General features: G+C 36.5%; 1 protein-coding gene and 1 pseudogene across 6 annotated transcripts in view; one reads left to right on the top strand and one right to left on the bottom strand.

Moving 5' to 3' along the window:
* Positions 1 to 1,376: 1,376 nt before the first annotated feature.
* On the bottom strand, positions 1,377 to 1,492 carry LOC139166109 (U6atac minor spliceosomal RNA; annotated as a pseudogene).
* A 7,227-nt stretch (positions 1,493 to 8,719) lies between these two features.
* The window catches only part of RPN2 (ribophorin II), a 37,815-nt gene continuing 25,929 nt past the window's right edge, over positions 8,720 to 20,605 (top strand). Inside the window, exons 1-7 of one of the 6 annotated variants that reach the window (XM_070744732.1) lie at positions 8,720 to 8,981; positions 10,268 to 10,461; positions 12,804 to 12,899; positions 13,855 to 14,030; positions 14,787 to 14,862; positions 15,900 to 16,034; positions 20,271 to 20,447. In XM_070744732.1, coding sequence (XP_070600833.1) covers positions 8,969 to 8,981; positions 10,268 to 10,461; positions 12,804 to 12,899; positions 13,855 to 14,030; positions 14,787 to 14,862; positions 15,900 to 16,034; positions 20,271 to 20,447 — 867 coding nt within the window. In that variant the 5' untranslated portion in view covers positions 8,720 to 8,968. Of the gene's footprint in view, positions 9,272 to 10,267; positions 10,462 to 12,803; positions 12,900 to 13,854; positions 14,031 to 14,786; positions 14,863 to 15,899; positions 16,035 to 20,270; positions 20,448 to 20,605 lie in introns of all 6 variants that reach the window. The other 5 variants (XM_070744731.1, XM_070744730.1, XM_070744727.1 and 2 more) reach the window with 5 other exon arrangements.

Genomic DNA, 20,605 nt, shown 5'->3' with positions numbered 1-20,605 from the left:
TAACTGCAAAGTTGCTGTCAAAAGCCAGCTAAGTCCCCTGAAGCTATGATGAACAAAAGGGGCCAAGGTCTATAGTAATGCTACAGTCTTTTGATCACTACCAGCCATTCTCACTGACAAAGCAGTCTTTCCATAGATCCAGTTGCTCAAACACCACCTAACCTGGTTTCATGGCTACTATCCCTGCTTGTTATTGTCCCTCTTGTGAGAAAATGCCATAGGAGGGCGCCATTATCCACTGGGTATGAAAGAACTGTTATCAAATGGTAGTGAGACCGGGCTGCTGAAAAGCATTTCAAATATGAAATTTTTAATCCCCATACCATTTCTATGTCCACCACATTATGGTTCAATTATATGTCTCGTTCTAACCAATGCTCATAACCTAGTGGCTTGTTTGGCCTACCCCAATATTTAACTGGCGTACAGGAGCCTTATTTCTCCAAATTTGTGTACGCTAAAAATTGCCTTAAGGGGATGCTCGGATTGCCCTGTGGAATTGGTGGGGCGGGCAGAGGGGGGGGGAGTTTTCCCCCACCACCCCCGCTGTAATATCACAACCCATGTGTTGTGACCCTCAGTAACTCAGTTTAATTTCAAATTAATTCATTTTAAGCTCACTCAATTCAAATATACTAACTTAATAAATTAAACCATTCTTATAATTCATTAAGCACAATCCATTCCCATATACTGACTTAATAACCTAAATCATATTTTTTTTAATCACTTTATGTTCAACCAATTCCCATATAATCGTTTCAATAAATTAGCTCGTTTTAATTCATTCCTCTTATGATCAGTTCATTCCAGTATACTAGCCCAAATTAAATTAGATCATTTTGATTCATTTATTTTAAGTTCAATCAATTCAAGTCTATTGACTTAAATCCATAAAATCATTTTTATAATTCAATTCGAGCTCAATCAATTTTACTATACTGACATAATAAATAAATCATTTTATCAATCAGTTTATGCTAAACCCCTTCAAATATACAGTTTAAATAAATTAAATCAGTTAATTTCTCAATCCACTCAAGTATACTGACTTAAAAATTAGATCATTTTGATTCATTCATTTTAAGCTCAATCGATTCAAGTCTACTGACTTAAGTCTATTAAATCATTTTAATAATAATTTTATGGCATACTTGTTATGACTGACCATCTAAAATAGCACCAAACAAATGATAGTTTATTCCATACCTCATCAAATAATCTCCCTAATGAAGTAAATAGTCTGAAGACAAATCATGACTTGCCCAGAGTTGCCCCAGTGAGATGGGCAATATATAGAATGTAATGTAATATAAACAAACAAACAAAGAATGTTTATTTTAGATGATTTCTTTGTGTGTGTGTGTGTGTGTGCGTGAAGTAATGCCATGAAGTAAGTGGTAGAGCCTTAACCCTACGCGTGTTGCAAAGACCACAAGGGCCTCTTCCATCCTTATCCAGGGGAGTGCTAATCTCTCCTTTCATACAACATCACGGCCATTACCAGTTTGCTGAACCGGAATGAATGGAAGCAACCCACCACTTTTGCAGATCGGTGTCTAATTGAGATGCCTCAAGTGAAGGGGGGAGGGAAGGGCGCCGGCATGTTGAAGTCAGGCCTTGCCCCGCCCCCCCCTACAAAAGCAAAGCTCGGCGCAACCTGCCATGCTGGGAACGGTGTGCGTGCAAGCCACGTGGCACACACCCCGGGGCCACGCTGTGTGCGGCCCGCCCGAGACCCCTGCACTCGCAACACAAACCACGTGGGGGAAGGTGCTGCTGCCGCTCCCTCCCCAGCACTCGCCCTGGTGAAAGCTCTGTGACCATCGCCAACAGGGCCGTCCGAACCACGATCCCAGCAGGCAAGCAGGCGAAGCCTCCGCGCGCCCCGCCGCCACCCACACAAGGTGGGGGGGGGGGCGGAGCCACCGGCCCCCGTAAGCCATCCGACCACCTTTCCCCTTTCCCCAAGCAAAGTAAACCTGAGCTGCCCCTGGCGATCCTTAGCGATCCCAGGGGTTCCGAAAAGGCATCGTCCTCAGCTTCTTCCTAGCGGAGAAAAGGCTTGCTGGTCCGTTTTGCGGCGAGCTCGTCGGCAAGGGAAGCCAGGGGAGGGCAAGCAAGCCCTGATAAAGGGCACATGCCCCGCCCCTCGGCTTTCCCAGAATGCCCGAGCGGCCGCTGATTGCTCAGGGGCGTTCCCACGCTATCGCGGGGAACGCCCCCCAGCTGATGGGGGAGCCGAGTTGGTTCCCGCCATCGGCAATTTTCGTCCAGGTGATATTTCGCCTGGCCTTTCATTTCTACCAAACATTTAACACAAAAGAAATATCCCAGCTGGGATTCATCAATGCAAGCTTTTTAATACAAGGAATGTTAGGCAGCATCAAATGATTTCAGCTGGCACCAGAAAAAGGCCACCACCCTACTCAGCAGGTAAGCTAGGTCAACAACACAGTCTTTTCTCAACCATCTTGGAACAAAAAGGTGTCTTTCATACTCACTTACATTAGTTTACTTAACAAGCAAATCTATTTTCTATATGTTTTCCCCCCTACTCTAGCAGTTGCTTTGAAGGCTGAAAAGGCATCAAGAAAAATCAGCACAGAGCACATTCCTCAAGAGACAGCATCCTGGAAAATAAGATGTGTTTGTGTCTGAGTGTGTTTGGAAGGGAAATAAAAAACAATCTTGAAAATCCATTTGCAAACTGTTGAGAATGAACTATGGCTATTTAGAAGGAGACTAGCTGGTGGAAACCCATTAGCAGCCATATCGGGAGATGCTTGCAATGTTTGTTCTGTGTTTTCCATAACCCCTTTCAGCCTTGGAAGGCTCTCAAGTGAGGAGGGGGAAATGAACTAACATTCCACATAGTACATGCAATATTGATCCTAAAAAGGGCATTGCTAGACATCTTTTAACCAAAGAAGGAAGTCTATAGGACCCACCAGAGTCAGAGACAGAAAAAATCAAGAAGGGGGAATCTTAATGCTTCTGCAGATTAAAATGTCCCTCTCATGAAACCTGCCACTGTGTATCAAAGATTGGATTGGGGTTTAAGATGAGATGGAACCCAGAATGGAATAGAACCCATCAAATGGCTCATTGATTGTGTGTTGTTGCTAGGAGGTGGTACTGTTTTTTAATTCTTTTATATTCAGGTTTTTTTATTCTTTGTAAGTAGCCCTGACTCATTGAAAGTGAATAAGTAACCATATGCAGTGGTACCGCTACTTAGGAACGCCTCTACTTAAGAACTTTTCTAGATAAGAACCGGGTGTTCAAGATTTTTTGGCATCTTCTTAAGAACTATTTTCTACTTAAGAACCTGAGCCCGAAAAATTTCCCAGGAAATTTGAGAATGGCACAAAGGCCCAGCCAGTTTCCTGCCATTCTCCCAGGTTTCTCTCTCGGGCAGTGTATGGGAGGCAGCCTCGTACCGGGTGTATGGGAGGCGCGTGCTCCTCCTCGCCACCTCAGAGTCCCTTTTTTTTAAGCCTTAAAGTTTTGGATTTTTTTTATTCTCCTCACCTCACCTTCTTCCTTCGGCAGCGACTGTCCTCCTCTTCTTCCTCCTCCTCCTCCCACCCAAATTCCAAGCTTTAATTTCTTTCCTAATGGGTTTGCACACATTATTTGCTTTTACATTGATTCCTATGGGAAAAATTGCTTCTACGTACAAACTTTTCTACTTAAGAACCTTGTCACGGAAGGAATTAAATTCTTAAGTAGAGGTACCACTGTACTTCTAAATAAATAAACAGTCAGAAGTTTTTATACCTGACTGGGTGAAGAAAAATGTGGAAGGAAATGGAAGGACTTCCTTGACTAAATTATGCTAATTTAACTGCAGCTATTTATAACCTTTGCAGATAACATAAATGTGTCAGACCCATTCCTCTTGGCCTTTCTAAAGATAGCTGGTGGGCATGTTGACTGCAATTACAGGGGTCGTAGTCAAGGATCTCTTGAGAGAATTCTCGGGCAAGAAATTCTCAAATATACTTAACAAAGCTAGGTATCCCTTCATTCCTTAGACTGAATAAAGTAACCTGAGTATTTGCTTCACTTTGCACTGCTCTGGGGCTTTCTCCAGCTATGACAAGTGGCAGAGGAGATGTAAAGTTCTTTGAAATATCTTTTCAAAAACAATCAAAGCTCATGAAGGCATATTTCAAAGGTTTTCAACCTGTGACCCCTAAGATGTTAGAATGGCAGCTCCCATTTTTCTCATTCTAAGATTAAAAGGTATTCAACTTAACCAGCTAGCAAAAGTAAGAGAAATAGGAAGTATAAAGGTGGAGTCTGTGCTACAAATTTCTCTGATGTCCTGATAAATTTTCTTTAGTTTGTAGGTAGGATCTGTCATTTCCAAACAAGTACGGATTCTATAATTTAGTTTTCTTTGGCATTTATTTAGTCTTCCATAAATTTCAGTAGTCTATGTCACCTGCCAGAGAACTTTTCAGACATTGAGACATGTTTGTTATATGATGATGATGATGATGATGATGATAACAGAGTTGGAAGGGACCTTGGAGGTCTTCCAGTCCAACCTTGGGCAGGAATACTCAATTATTACGATGATGATTATACTAAAAGTCCCTCATTTATTAGTTATCCCCATGATAAGTTCACTAATGGTAATCATTAGATGGATAATTCTACAGTCCAAGTGACTAATTTTATAGTGATCCCTCAAACTCAAATGTACATGTGAAAAAGAAATCCCAACAGTAATCTTAAACAGATTTATCTGCAGTGTACCATTGTGGCTTACATCTGAGCAAACATCCTGAAAATTGCACATAGAGAATCAATGCAAAATATTTTTTTAAATTAACATTTATTGAAAAGATTTTCTACAGAATAAAAATAGTTCAAATTCAAACAAAGAAAAGTAAGTGAATAAGTAACAAATAAAAAAGAAGCAAGCACAAGAAAAAGAAAGGAGAGAGAAGAAAGATATAAAGGGGAATTTTCAATCTTTACAGTAGCTGTAAATTTATATTTTATCCTCTCTGAATCTGTGCAAATGACATTCACACAATTTAGTTCCAGGATTTTTAATCTTGGCTAGAAGTACAAGTTCCATTCCCATGCTTGCTTTAAACAATAGCAAGACTTAAACTGTCCTTTAGTTCCCACACATTTGCAAATACTACATTATTTTTATTTATTTATTTATTCATTCATTCATTCATTTATCTAGTACATAAATTGGTAATATACACAAGCATAGAAAGAGCTTGATTTTTTAAAATATAAAATAATTCTCAATCTCTGTAAGTATTGATGCTTGCAACATGAACATGACATCATCTACAGTCACTGAGAAAGCTCCAAAGTTCTCATGCAAAAGTTTTAAGAGTTTAGTAATAGGATACAGATCAATCTCATGGACTTATTAAAATGTAATAAATACAATTTTAACAGTCATCTGGTACTTATTTTACATGCTGTTATCCTGTCTTTATAAAAAAAGTTAATATTCTTGAGTCAAAATATTTAATGATATCTCTATTTGGAATTTGCTCTTGTGTAATAATAAAATAATAATAACTTCAATAATTAAAGGACAGTAGCTTGATGAATGGTGGTTCAGCAATTTTATGCCAATTGAATCAGCTTTTGGATATAGACTTCATCAGACTATAATAAAATCTGCAAGCAGATTTTTTAAAAAGATCCTTATTGCTAACTTCCAGGCAAACATCTTATGCATCTTAGATTTTCTGTTACATGAAGAGAGCTAACAGAGCTGAGAGTTAACTAGAACAAAGCTAATCACTAATTGCTGCCTATTCGTCAAGTCCAGATTTGACAACAAGATGCTTCTCATTTACAGTATAATACTATACAGTACTGTATTAGCATAAACATTTCAAAAGATATTTATGGGCTTATTTATATTCACTTCTGGAGCTTTGAATTCTTTCAGAAGAAACCAAAAATAAATGATTCCACCACCCTCTGTGGGTTAAATTGAGAATTACATCATCTCCCCATGTAGTCTTTTCTTTTTAATGGCTTTTGTTCATCCATTTATTTAACAGATTTAACAGATTAACAGAGTTGGAAGGGATCTTGCAGGTCATCTAGTCCAACCCCCTGCCCTCTATCTGCCTCTAGCTAGGTTTGAACTCACAACCTGCGGAGTCTGCGGAGTCTGCGGAGAGGGGCGGCATACAAATCTAAATAATAAATAAAATAAATAATAAACCTCAATTATTACGATACTGTATGTGGTAAGATTTAATTTTTACAAGCAAAATACTTACGGTTGGGAGAGGTTGTCATTGCTTGGAAATCTTTATTCAATCCAATGTAGTTTGCAGATGATACCAGTGATAGGTCTCATTCAACACAAGGATGAAACTGCATACAGATGGGAGGTTGAACAAATAGCCTTGTAGTGTCACCAGAAAAATCTGGAGCTGAATTTTCTCAAAACCGTAGAAATGGTGGTAGACTTTAGGAGAAACCTTCCCATTCTACCACCCCTTACAATACTAGACAACACAGTATCAACAATAGAGACCTTCAAATTTCTAGCTTCTATCATATCTCAAGACCTAAAATGGTCAGTCAACATCAAAACGTCATCAAAAAAGCACAACAAAGAACGTTCTTTCTGCACCAACTCAGGAAGCTCAAACTGCCTACGGAGCTGCCGATATAGTTTTTCAAAAGAATTATTGAGTCTGTCATCTGCACCTCTATAACTGTCTGATTCAGTTCTGCAATCCAACAAAACAGACAGACATCAGAGGATAATCAGTACTGCAGAAAAAACAATTACTGCCAACCTGCCTTCCATTGAGGACCTGTATAGGGCATGAGTCAAAAAGAGGGATATGAAAATATTTACTGACTTGCATCCTGGACATAAATTTTTTCAACTCCTACCCTCAAAACGACGCTTTAGAGCACTGTACATGCAACTAGACACAAGAACAGTTTTTTCCCCAAACGCCATCACTCTGCTAAACAAATAATTCCCTCACCACTGTCAAATTATTCACTAAGGCTGCATTACTATTGCCATTAGTCTTCTCATCATTCCTATCATACATCTCCTCCCACTTATGACTGTATAACTGTAACTTGTTGCTTGTATCCTTATGATTGATATTATACGTCCAATTAATAAAATAAAATAAATAAATAAAATAATATTGTTTCCTGATTGCTCATTTGTACCCTATGACAATTGTTAAGTGTTCTACATCATGAGTCTTGACAATTGTATCTTTTCTTTTATGTACATTGAGAGCATATGCATTAATGACAAATTTCATGTGTGTCCAATCACACTTGGCCAATAAAGAATCCTATTCTAGGCTATTATTTATTTAGAATCTGAAAGAATTTCAGTCATCAAATCCAACCATAAATTGCTTGAGCCATATTTAGTTCTATCTGAATAGGTTACTTAATACCCCCCCCCCCATTTGTTAATATAAGATTTGAATATTTAAAAGCTGGCCAAAGCTGCATTTTTTCTAATAGCACTAATGATTTCCAGAGTTGGAAATTATGACAGGCATAGTCTTGTGATCCAAGCTTCATCCCTTTTGTTCATGTTCAGGTAGAAAGCCAATTATGAAAGATATATTCTCATTAAATTAAGTAGAGAAATTATTCAGCATTTCAAGTTATCTCTTACACTTACCCACACATTACTGAAGAAATTTTTCCACACATTAAAAACAATACACATTTAGAGTTTAAAATAAGTGAAGAAAAGTGATAGAAAGGTGAAAAAGAAATATAGAAAAAGCAGAAAAAGAAAGGGAATAATGAAATAATGGCTTCCGGGCTTCTTTACAACAGTCATACATTTATATTGTGATGCATTTATAGGTACATTTATACTTTGCCCTCTAAAGTTCAGGTCTGTTTCCCCTTTTCCACAATCTCCCCCTTTTAGTCAAACTCATCAATCATTTTTTTCTTTTCTTTTTTCAGCAAAAAGTCCTTCTTTTTATCATTCCTATCCACTGTTTCCTCCCACTTATTACTGTATGATTGTAATTTGTTGCTTGTATCCTTAAGATTTTTATTAATATTGTTTCTTCATTGTTTATTTGACCCATGACAATCATTAATTGTACCTCATGATTCTTGACAAATGTATCTTTTATGTACACTGAGAGCATATGCACCAAAGATAAATCCCTTGTGTGTCCAATCACACTTGGCCAATAAAGAATTCTATTATGGGGTTAATAGTTTTCATTCATCATCACCATGAAAGAGGGTTTGCTTTAAAAAAAAATATCTTTCCATACAGGAATACAATTTCAGTTAAATCCTCACAAATGAGATAGAAAATGGTCCCATTTGTTTAGCTATGAGGTCTCTAAATGATGTGTGTAAATATTTTGTATATTTGTTTTGCTATGTGGGAATCCAGAGCATGTTATCATGGTCTTTCGAGACTGAAGGAGGCCAATGCAATATGTGGTCTCGTAAGTGATACATGTGAATATTCCATATTGCCCTGTAATAATCTCTCCCCGACAGCCTGCAATTTCCCAACCTGGCCCAAAACTTCCATTAATACAGATTCAGAATTGAAGACGCGCCCCCTCTCCCCGAATTCCATAGCAGGGTTGTTTGAATGTGCCTCCTTCACTATAAAGGATTCGACTGCCAACCATTCAGCGGACGCCACATCCTTTCTGAAGCTCCGCCCATTGCCATAGCCACCGTGTCGGAGCGTACCATTCGTGCTGACCAAGGGGGGGAAATGAGCACCAGAGCCGGCGGTTCACGTTCTTTAAACTGCGTTCCCCTCCCACAGGTTGAAAGAGAGCGAATCGCTCTGCCCTTGTCCAAATATTAGTCCTGCTTTTTTCTTTTTTCTTTTAAAGATCAAGTGTTACTTCGGGCTAAATGGTACGTTCCACAGCTTCGGGCGGAAGTGGGCTCTTCCCTCGGTGTGCAGGCGAGGGGGAAAATGGCGGCCCCGGGTAAGGAGTGTTGGGAAGTGGTGACGGCATGGGAAGGGATTGTTGCTTTTTGCAGTCCTGTTTAGGAAGGGCGGGTAGAGGATCCCTTTCTAAAGTCTGGGGTGTAAGTTCCCCCTCGGGGAATCTGGGAAAGGTCCTCGGCACGACAGAATGAACCTTACCTATCATGTCAAGGCTGATAGAAAAAGCTTCACCTGCTGAATTACCTACCTGCCAAAGCAGTTGAGGAACACAAAGGAGCCTTATTTGGAGCGAAATGCCTTGGTTGTTATTGAAAGCAAGTGAGAATTGTATGCGTTCCTTACAACTTACTCCAAATAGAACTGAGCCTGTTCGCTACTGTAGCACTAACGGGAACAGGCTTGATATTATAAAGGCTTTATTTCCCTATTACGCCTTCATCCTATACATTTTTATTTTTTATGTTCACTGATGCTTTCTGTCGGGTAATTGTAGTTAGGTAATTAATGTGCTTTAATCTCCATGTCAGCAGGTGGAGGTAAATTGAATCTGGTTCAGAAAACACATTTCTGAATATAAAATAGCATTAGAAGATTGATCATTTTAGCCTTTTGATAAGTAAGCCTGGTTGGATGCTACTTGGGTTCTGCCACTTTCTCTTGCACACTATCAAACTCTGTACAGTTAAAGAAGGACAAGGACATTGGGATTGAGTAGCTTGAAAGGTGGTTTGTATGGATTAATTTGTTTTGACTATGAAATTGGAAGGAGATTGATTCTGATGGTCATTCTAAATTAATGGGAAGCTGTGTTTGAGGCAGTCTATCTTCAAGTCCTGTGACAAACTTTTAATGTCAGTGTAACTTCTGAATGGCAAGTTCCACCTCTTGTGTTTTCCAAGCTTCCTTGTATTATAGATGGCAGGAAATTCTTCCTAAGTGAGATAAAACAATTCTCCATCTCACCCCTTTCAGCCAATTGTTTGCATTTTGATTTGGGCTAATAAAAACATTGTCTTTTTTCATTCCAAGATCTTTGGAAGAATACAGATATTTTTTGAAACAAATCAATTTTAATATTGGCAAATATATTCCTTGTTATGATTGAAAGGTAGCCTGTTTCAATAAAACTTGTTAACGGCATGTTGTGCATGAGCATCAAATTAATTTCTTTAATTATATGTTTTGACTATAATACTTTTTCTCCTTGGGTTAAGGATATCTAAATAATGTAACAATCCATCTAGATAAAGAAAATTATTCAAAAACTATATATGCACTCAACAACGATATTCACAGGCATTTATCTTTTCTCTTTTTTTCCAGGGTATCTTACATTTTTCATTTTGGTCTTAATAACTGTGGACAAGATAACCGCCTTGACTCCTAGTCATTATCTCACAGTACATGATGTTCAGAGGTTACAAAGCTCTTTGGATCGCCCATTTACTGATTTAGAAGGAAGTTATTATACCATCGTAGGATTGAATCAACTAGGTGGGAAAGTGGCTGATGAAAAGGTGAGGATATATCTTTGCGACATTCAAAATATTTATGAATTCATGATGATTGAACCGATTATCCGCACATAAATTATTGTAAGCATAAATTTTGCCATTTGCTCTGGGCAAGTATTGTTTTTTTCAGGTATACAAATATCATATACTTAAGGATCCCCAATCTGTGGGCCATGGGCATATATAGCCCCACTAATGTGAGTGTCACCGCAAGCGTCATGGGTGCCCGCAGCCCCATTCGCGACCTTACTCACACAAGCAATCGGTGTTTGCATGCATGTGCAAACACATACTCCTGTCCTTCCCACAAAACCATCTCTTTCTCCTGAAGCTGAAAATTGCTTTCGGACAATATTATATAGCAAAAGGACTAACCGAGAAACAATCAGTTCCCATAATGTATTTAGGAGAGTTCTTATACAGTTTTTATTTCTTAAAATCTAAGAATTATTACCTGGAAATATTTATGCTTTAGCCTTATTCTGTTCGTTATTTTTATATAAATCTCAATAAGTTACAGAATTTTATTGCAAGCATTTTTAACAAACATACATGGAATTGCATTAGTAAGCTATACATGTCTCTACTTCTGGTAGAGGATTATGGGAGAGATCTCAAAAATAAGAGAAGTAATGAAATCTAAACAAAAGTTTATCTTTTTGTATCAGGCAATTGTTTATTTTGAATTCCTCTTACAATCATTGACTAATGTATACCTGAACCCTTTCTATTAACATTTTAGGAAATAGACACGAAATTGTGTATATTATATAATAGATAAAGATATATAAAGAAATAAAGAACTATCACATTTTAACATAGTAATGTAATTTATTATTTACCCATAAATATATTTGTTTCACTTTTATTCTTTTTTAGCTTCTTTGAGTTGAATTGCCCATATTTTTATTCATCAGTCTCATTCTCAGTCACTTTGCATCACAGTCTGTGTGGAGTACAGAAACTTAAGAATGTAACCTTGTTCTTATGACAGGCATATGACAAGCATCTTTATAAGGCAAAAGCAAGAAAATCTAGAAGTAACCAATATGCATATATAAAAGAACTGTGTTGTAATTAACCATATGTTTGATTAGGGAGGTCAAGGTTCAAAACCCAGCTCAGCCATAATACTCAGCAGATGAAATTGAATGACAAGATTGTTGAACACCTTGATAGTAAAAGTTGAGATGAGCTGGTGTCCTTGTTGGTTTGGAACCAACATAATCTGTTATATATTATTTAGGTCAATTAGGAATGGACTATGTGTTATTTATTTTTAAAATGGAATGAATCTCCCTTATGTTGAGCCAAAATAGCGGTTCAGTTTATTAGCTTTGCCTATATTGGTAATGTTCCTTCATGGTTTTACACAATTTTTTTCTGAAAAAACTGATAATTATTCATGCAGAATATATTCTTCTCTGCAGGACTAATGCCTGTTCCTGTTGCTGTTATCTTCTTCAAAATATTTTAATCCAGCTATATGTATTCTATTATTTCAGACAGTTAATTTCTGTATACGTTTGAACATTTATAATTCTTCTGAATTTAGCAATAGAATTCTTCCAGTAGATGGTGCTAACACTTCATTTGCTGCCCATTTTTATATTATCTACCTAGGACAATTTGCACTCTGTATCAGTTATTTTAATTAAGCCCATAAAAAACTCTCAGCCTTCTTAACTGCGTCTGGCTTGAAAGCTACACAGGCTCAGTGTTATTAGTATTTGGATTAGAGACCTCCAAGGATTATAGATGAGGTGAAAAATAGTGAATTATTTCTATGTGGCTGCCCAGGGAGCAATATGGACAACTTATCAATAAAGTCACCAGGAATTGAAAGAGTGGGGTTTTTTTTTAATTCGATAAATATCCATCTCTGATTTATAGGAACTAGAGGATTCCTTCCTTCCTTCCTTCCTTCCTTCCTTCCTTCCTTCCTTCCTTCCTTCCTTCCTTCCTTCCTTCCATATTATTTTATGTTACCTTCCTAAATCAGGTACTCCATGTTTCACTAAGCATTTATCTGTTATGGACTGAAAATATTATATAGATTCCATAGGTAAAAAGCCTCATGTGTTTGAGAATGAAGCAGCAAAGCAGCCTGTAATATAAGCAAGAATGGGAATAGAACAGGAACTTACCTTTTCATTTTTTGTTATTGTATTGGAAAGAAACAAATGAATTATGAGCTATTTTATACCATATTTCATTGTATATGTCTAGCCTGGTATTTTACAAAACAAAATTGGTAAGATTTTCCCTGATAAATAACTGGGAACATTACATTTAGCATGTTCTAATTGCCTAACATATTTAACTCCACTTTTTTTTCTTAATAGGCTGCTTGCAATTTTATAAAATCTAAATTGGACCCTGATAGTATTGATTCCCTCTTCTATGCTGCACAGGGAAGTCAGGCACTAGCTGGATGTGAGGTAAGTTCAGTTTTTACAGGAAAAATATGTTTTCTTATACAAATGTTTCATGTTTGTCTTAGGATTAATTTGACAACAGTTATTTCCAAGACATCTGTTTGCAGACTAAAATAAACAGTTATTGAAGTTATATTAAATAACATTATAGCTGAAGGCAGATTATTTAACCTTTTTAAAGCAATGCGACAGTGCAGATTAAACCACCAGGGCTTCAAAATAGTTAGGTATAATTTTGTTCTATGTTGGATATGATTTCTATTTATGTAGTTAATATTCTTACAATTGACTTTATTTTTGAATAGCTGATAGTGGCTTGTGTGATTCTGGATGATTTTCAACTAAACTGTTTATAAGCAGAAAGGTATGATATGCATTCAGTTTATGGGAGGGCAGTTTACTGGTTTCTGATTTTTACAGAACCAGTGCTGTCTCTAAGTGATTAGTTTGTGATTTCCATATTTTCTTCCATTCTACTCATTGAGATATTTATTAAGCTTAAGTGCTAGCCTTAAAGCAGAATTTGCAGTGACTTTAGACTGCAAGTATAACCTGGAGCACACCATAGTTGGTATATGTCTTTTGTTCAAGATAGTTCATTTAATCAGCTGTATGAATGTCAGTCTCAATGTCTGTACATCTAAAATATTACTGTTCATTTATAGACCACAGCATCATTAGGTTTCAAAGAACCTAAATTTTATGTATGATGTAAACAGTAGTATAAATAGAAGTTCCTTGTCCTCACATAAAGTTAACAGGAAAGACTTCTGCCTGAAATTCAGGAGTTCAGGAGTTGTACATCACAAATAGTCTGATTTGGCATGTCAGCTTTTTGTTTCTTAATTTGAAGGAGTTTGAAAACTTGACTTCTTCCAGTAGGAAGCAATTATTAGTTATAATGCTAAGCACTTGTGGCAATGATTTATGTATATATAATTTAGTGTATTATTCCTAGATTGCTATTTCAAATGAAACCAGGGAATTGCTACTTGAAGCTATCAGTGAAGATTCTTCAATTGCCCAGATTTATCATGCTGTTGGAGCCCTGAATGGTTTTGGGCTTCCTCTTGCTTCACAAGAAGCCCTGACTGCTCTCACTTCTCGTCTTAGCAAAGAAGAAAATATTTTGGCGTAAGTGTTTATATTGAGGAACACTCAGAGAAACATGTGGGATGCCAATACTAGGCTGCTGTGTTGTTATTTACATCTGCATTATAGGTTTTTCTCCAAGAGATGAACTGGGTTATTTAACAAGTTTACTAACACTTATGTATCTTATGCCACATGGTTTAACAAGTCATAAGCATGGAACAGAATTAGGAATATAATTGGATAACAGTACATTGAAGCTTTTGGGATTGATGAGCTTCTGACTTAGCTATTCATAAAAATGTTAATTATCATACCTGGATGTTAGAATTTGGACACCGCTGCAGTTTCTAGTCTAAGAAAATAAAATTGACTTTAATCAAATCATACAACTTTTTAACAACATAATTAACATTTTTACCACATGAATACCAATTTGTTAGTGCTATTTTTAAAAGATATTTCTTTTTTAATTTTGATTTGATTTGATTTGTATGCCGCCCCTCTCCATAGACTCGGGGCGGCTAACAACAGTAATAAAACAACATATAACAAATCTAATATTTAAAATAACTAAAAACCCTCATTAAAAACCAAACATACACACAAATATACCATGCATAAATTGTATAGGCCTGGGGGGAATGAATATCTCAATTCCCCCATGCCTTACAAAAGGCAAGGAGGGTGGGGGCAATTCTGAGATCAATCCACTCATAATTGGTAGGATCATATATTAATGTTAATGTTGTTTCAAAATGCAACAGAATGATTGTTTCATGGTTTCTGATGTTTCAGAACAATTCAGGCGTTGCAAACTGCATCCTATTTATCCCAGCAGGCAGATTTAAGAAGTATTGTGGAAGAAATAGAGGTTTGTTTTAGATTTATTTGTTATAATGCACCCTTCTGCTTTATTCTGTTTTAACTTACCATATAAGATGTATTAAGGCAATTTTTAAAACAATATGCAGGTAGTTCTTAACTTACAATAATTTATTTAGTCACTGTTCACCATTTGTGACCATTGCAATATCTTCCTGGTCATGTAAGCAAAATTCAGGCACTTGGCCACTGACTCCTGTTTAGGATGGTTGCAGTGTCCCAGAGTCATGTGATCCCCTTTTGCAATCATCTGATGAACAAAGTCAATCTGAGTATTGTATTGGCAGTTCTGTATTAGCAAAAACTTCAAAAGACAAGGATTTAGGGTGATTTCTGACAGTCTCAAAATGGGTGAACAGTGCGGTCAGGCGGTAGGCAAAACAAGTAGAAAGTTTGGCTACATAGCCAGAGGAATAACAAGGAGGAAGCGGGAGATTGTGATCCCACTGTATAGAGCTCTAGTGAGACCACATTTGGAATACTGTGTTCTGTTCTGGAGACCTCACCTACAAAAAGATATTGATAAAATTGAACAGGTCCAAAGACAGGCTACAAAATTGGTGGAAGATCTTAAGCATAAAACTCATCAGGAAAGACTTAATGAACTCAATCTGTATAGTCTGGAGGACAGAAGGGAAAGGGGGGACATGATCGAAACATTTAAATATGTTAAAGGGTTCAGGAGAGAAGTGTGTAAATAAGGTTCAGGAGAGAAGTGTTTTTAATAGGAAAGTGAACAAGGGGTCACAATCTGAGGATAGTTGGGGGAAAGATCAGAAGCAACATGAGAAAATATTTTACTGAAAGAATAGTAGATGCTTGGAACAAACTTCCAGCAGATGTGGTTGGCAAATCCACAGTAACTGAATTTAAACATGCCTGGGGTAAACATATATCCATCCTAAGATAAAATACAGGAAATAGTATAAGGGCAGACTAGATGGACCATGAGGTCTTTTTCTCCCGTCAATCTTCTATGTTTCTATGTTTAAAGGTGTAAAATTATTTCCTGTCATCTTTTTGTAGGATCTTGTTGCACGCTTGGATGATCTAGGAGGAGTGTATCTACAATTTGAAGAAGGGCTTGAAGCAACTGCATTATTTGTAGCTGCCACGTACAGACTCTCAGACCATGTTGGCACTGAGCCAGCAATAAAAGAAGTAGGTAACTTTTGGAACCTGCTATTATAATGGTTTAGAATAAAGGACTATAAATTTGAAGCTGAATTTGGACTGTTGCAAGATTTGAATGAGTTTATAAATTAGTAATAATATATATTTAACTCTCCGGGTTTTGTCTATGTTAAGTTTTTAATGCCAGTATACAAGCAGAATGGTGTCTTAACAATATAGAGTTCATCTGCACTCCTCCCACCCCCAATACAAATATTGGTAGTCCTTGCTTTATGTAAGGACCAGTTGCTTAGCTCAAAGTTGCAGCATATCTCCACAGAGCTACTTACAACCCAATTTCAGAATTATAATGGCACATGTGGTCATGTGATAACATTTTAAGTGCTTGGCAACCGGCTCACTCTTATAACCATTTGCCACATCCCATGCTTCTGTGCCCTTAATTCTGAGCATTTGCTTTCCATTCCGGCAAAAGCACCTTTTTGGTGGAAAATAGGTTCACTTAACAGCTGTGGCATTTGCTTAACTGCTGCTGCAAAAACATCATAAAATCAAATATAGTCATATCACCATGACCTATGACCATTATTTCAGGCTCAATTATGGTTGTAAATGAGAATGTACATGATCCCCATACTGCATTCACATTCTCAACCAAAAATGCAGTTTTTTTTAAAAAAAAAGAGTACTGTGTCCTCCCCTGAATTCTGTAGATAACAAATAGACACACGACTGTAAGATGTTAAAGATGGCAATGTAAATGTATAATAACCCTAGGGATGGGCCTCATGTACTGCCTGCATCTTAAAACCACCCTCTTGTTTTTGCTTCTTGTGTGAAAAAAGGAGAAAAATAACTGTTAAGTCTGCTCTGAGTTGCACTTAATCTAAATAGTTTATTTTTATGCGCTTACCTTAATTCTGAAGTTAAATAATTTCAGCATCATATATGGAAAAACTGCTACTGTCGCTGGGAGTTATGGCAACTGGATTTCTTTTCTTTTTGGTTGAAAGCAGCAAAATGTTTCAAACTGAAAAGAAAGAAGTCCAATTGCCATGATTCAATGTCCAGACAACTGTATCTAGATGACTGAGAATCTTCATCAATCTTCAGTCACCATTTAGAGTCCTCCTTCATCTTTAAAACATAAATCAATCCAATAAAAACTACGCAGGCAAAGATTTCAGAAAAAGATATCAAATGTTTATTATCTAGATGTGCACTGAAAAGTAACACAGTTTGTAAAATTAACAAAGATACAAATTTTAAGTTTATGAGAAAGTCAACAATTACAGGTAAACTAGAAATCTGTAGGAATATTAAGTTATTCTGGCTCAGATGTCACGTGTGATTAGGCTATTCACAATGACAGGATGGAAACTGAATTTAAAAATTGAAAGGAAAGAAATGCAATAAATTTCAGGTAAAAGTATTAATTAATAGAATACATCAGATAACCTCATTATTTATTTATTCAAATTTATAACGTGGAGAAAGACATTACTTATTAACTTTTTTAAGGTCATCTTGTAAAAAATATACTGTTCAAAAAAAATAAAGGGAACACTCAACACATCCTAGATCTGAATGAATGAAATATTCTCATTGAATACTTTCTTCTGTACAAAGTTGAATGTGTATAACAGCTGTGAACTTGATTGTCAACCAGTGTTGCTTCCTAAGTGGACAGTTTGATTTTACAGAAGTTTTATTTACTTGGAGTTATATTGTGTTGTTAAGTGTTCCCTTTATTTTTTTGAGTAGTGTATCTTTTGTCTTGACATTTAAGAGCTAATCACCAATTTATGTTTCCCTGAACTGAAAATATAATTAGCGCCTATTATTTCCAATTAGTATTGGGAATGTGTAATGGACTAGAAAGGTCTCAAGTCTATTCCCTCTTTTTAAGAATTGCTGCAAAACCAACGCTTACTAAATCACATGTTTTAAACATTACCCAAGTGAAGCTACAGTGATGTGTTATAGGCTGCTTGTCATAAAGTGTTTTTAAAAATACCAACGTCCCAAATTGGTCCAATTAAAAGCAATTATTTGGTATGAGTTATGCATTGTGTTGTCAGGAACTGCTTAAGATTTTATATATATATACAACTTGTGTTAATAAATTCTATTTCATTGGAGAAATTAAAACTGCTTGGATTTTTTGTAATTTAATAAGGCTATGCCTATTATATGGGCATGTTTTTATATACTTCCAAATTAAATTTGACAAATTTCCAAACTACCCTCAATGCTTTTAATGTGATGCTTTGATTAGGTACCTAAAATGTAGGTAAAATTATCTCTTTAGCTTTTCTTTATAATAAAAATAACAATAACTAAAATGTCTTTGTTTGAAGTATGTGGACAAATAGAATTTAGAATTTAAAATGCCCTCTTCCCAAAAGGTTCACAAACCTTTTCTTTTCCTTACAGTCATTTTCTTAATGACTTAGAAATTATGATTACTATGCCCTATGCAAACATTGCTTTAAGACATGCCAAGTCATTGGTCCTCTCAGTGATAGCACTTTCCCTTTCTGAGTACATCTAAATGATGTGCCGGTGCCTGGAGGCTGTTGGGGTCTGGATGGGTGTCAACAGACTCAAACTCAACCCTGATAAGACGGAGTGGCTGTGGGTTTTGCCTCCCAAGGACAATTCCATCTGTCTGTCCATCACCCTGGGGGGGGGGGATCATTGATCCCCCTCAGAGAGGGTCTGCAACTTAAGCGTCCTCCTTGATCCACAGCTCACATTAGAGAAACATCTTTCAGCTGTGGCGAGGGGGGTGTTTGCCCAGGTTCGCCTGGTGTACCAGTTGCGGCCCTATCTGGACCGGGAGTCACTGTTCACAGTCACTTATGCCCTCATCACCTCGAGGCTCGACTACTGTAACGCTCTCTACATGGGGCTACCTTTGAAAACTGTTCAGAAACTTCAGATCGTGCAGAATGCAGCTGCGAGGGCAATCTATGCACGAAACGTAGATAAAGTGGGAAAACCATCTTCTAGGAGAAGGGAAACTCTGTATCTAGGAATAGTTAGTCCGCGGAAAATTCATTTGTAGATATCATATCTCAATGTTTTAATTTCAGATAAAAATAAAAAATTGATGATTAACATCCACTGCATTATAAAAATGGATATTACTTTTAGATTGATTTATTAAGTACTCCAACACTAATTACCTTACAGTATTTTCAGTAGATTGATAAAATATTAAAATCATTTTTAATAGAAGGGCAATTTCCTAGATTTTCTAAATTTAATATATTATTAAGTTAAAGTTTTAATTTTCCTCATTTTCGGCTCTATCACTGAATTTTTCTTTAGAATACCCCAGTCTTACAGTTTCGTATTATTCTTTTTTGTATATGTGCTATCAAGACAGTCTCCATTTTTGGACACTGACTGGATTTGTCCCTGCATTTTCCTTAGCAAGATTTTTTTTTAATGATTTGCCATGACCATCTTCCTGGGGATGAGAGAGAGTGACCCAGGTCACACAACTGGTTTCATGGTTGAAATGGGACTAGAACTCACAGTTTCCTGGCTTCTAGCCTAATATCTTAACCATTACATGAAACTGGCTCTCCAGTTTTGTGTCATTCTAAGTCTACAATATTTTTAAATATACTATTAAAAGAGTATTGCTAAGGTAGGGATTTACCTTAGGTCTAGAATAAAGAATTGGAATATGCAATATTATCAATAACTAAGGATCTTATATAATGTTAAGTATATTTCTTATGGTTTTAATATAAGAATAATTCAAAAAATATTTTTTCATACTTTATAAACAAACCAGCCTCGTTTTATGAATAAAGCTCTTACTCATATGGCATCGGCTTGTTCCCTTGGTTTCTAATTTCTTTTAAATGGGGTTTAAAAATATGAACACAGAAAATAATTACTGCACATGCCAAAAACTTTGAACTTACTACTGTATGAAGGATTATAGATTTTGAACATAAGGGACAACCCCCCCCCCCAAAAAAAAATACTTTTCAGTGTATTCCTAGACTAATACTGGATCAACAGTATATGCTCATTTTCTGTTTATGAACTAGCTCTCTATCAAGGTAATGGAAAACTGAGCAATAATAAATATTTCAAGATTTAATGATATGTTTAGAAATTTGGCTGAATGATTTGCTGTACCTAATATAGCTTTTTAATTTTTCCTCTTTCCTTTCTTTTTGTCTCTTAAAAGGATAAAATGCTGAAACCAATTTTTGCTTATTATTTTTTTATTTTCAGGATCAGCTCATGCAGCTGATGAATGCAGTGTTCAGCAAGAAAAACTTCGAGATTCTTTCTGAAGCATTCAGTGTGGCTTCTGCTGCAGCCTCCCTTTCCCAGAATCGTTACCATTTGCCAGTCATTGCTGTAACTGAAGGACCTGCTACAGTTTCTCACCATCAGCCAATACTCACGGTCAGTGACTGTATTGAGAATGTCTTAATACTGAAGTAGAAAGTGAAAATATTTGCATTGGGAAAATAATACTATAACTGATTGTTAAAGAAGAAATGATTGACATTTTTGGAACCAATCTATCTTCTGATAATGAACTGGGAACCAAAAATTAATTT

The sequence above is a fragment of the Erythrolamprus reginae genome, chromosome 3 (assembly GCF_031021105.1).
Source record: "Erythrolamprus reginae isolate rEryReg1 chromosome 3, rEryReg1.hap1, whole genome shotgun sequence".
Classification (NCBI taxonomy): domain Eukaryota; kingdom Metazoa; phylum Chordata; class Lepidosauria; order Squamata; family Dipsadidae; genus Erythrolamprus; species Erythrolamprus reginae.
The sequence above is the reverse complement of the archived record's forward strand: the minus strand, read 5'-3'. Positions and strand labels throughout refer to the sequence as shown.